The 782-nt window shown below is 41.4% G+C and overlaps 1 protein-coding gene across 1 annotated transcript in view; it reads right to left on the minus strand.

Moving 5' to 3' along the window:
• Positions 1 to 252: 252 nt before the first annotated feature.
• Positions 253 to 782, minus strand: part of EMWEY_00047150 (hypothetical protein, conserved) — a gene marked incomplete at both ends in the record, with an annotated part of 2,601 nt that continues 2,071 nt past the window's right edge. The window contains one exon of the mRNA XM_013477182.1: positions 253 to 611. Coding sequence (XP_013332636.1) covers positions 253 to 611 — 359 coding nt within the window. The remainder of the gene's footprint in view (positions 612 to 782) is intronic.

The following is a 782-nucleotide window of genomic DNA, read 5'->3' on the forward strand; positions in this document are numbered from 1 at the left end:
CAAAGAATCGTGGAGCATGATGGGGTAAGCAGTTCCATTTGGGGCTGTCAACGCATGCATGCAAAAATAAAATGCGTCTGCATGCGTGAAGTTACAGCGTGATGGTACAAAATGAATGCACAGCAGGTTGCAGGCGTGCATATGCATGCATGAATGCGTGCATGTAGGCAATCGTATAGTAGGTTATCTGTGTTTGTATACTGATGATATTTTTAACTGTTATTTTATTGAATAATAATATCTTTTGTTTAATTAACCTCTGGGCCTCCTCCCGGGGCCTCCTGGGCCCCCCCCTCTATTGAAATTACCTCTTCCTTTTCCTCTTCCTCCTCTCCTTCCTCCCATATACCTGACAGTAAAGTTTGCAGCCCCCTCACCAAATGTATCAATATCTAATGCCCTATTTTGTCTTCCCCCTAGACGGCGTCCTCTGCCATCTTCTGGTCCCTTCCCTTCGTTCTGCTGCTGCTGCTGCTGATCCTGACCACCACCACCACCAGCACCACCACCCCTCTTATCCAATGCCTCACAAGAAATTGAATCAAAAAAGGAAAGATTCTTATCATATGCTACTACTGGCTCCGCAAATTCTTTCCCCTCCCCCATCGTTGCTGCAAAAAAAAGAACAATAAAATTAAAAAAAATTCATCATTGTATACCACTAACTCTAAGTAACCACGACTACATACATCTGCATCCTAATATGTGCTGCATGCAGCAACACAACGAATACGTACTATAAAAAAAAAAAAAAAAAAAAAAAAAAAAAAAAAAAAAAAAAA

Source organism: Eimeria maxima, genomic scaffold (genome assembly GCF_000499605.1).
Source record: "Eimeria maxima Weybridge genomic scaffold, Emw_scaff1009, whole genome shotgun sequence".
Taxonomy (NCBI): domain Eukaryota; phylum Apicomplexa; class Conoidasida; order Eucoccidiorida; family Eimeriidae; genus Eimeria; species Eimeria maxima.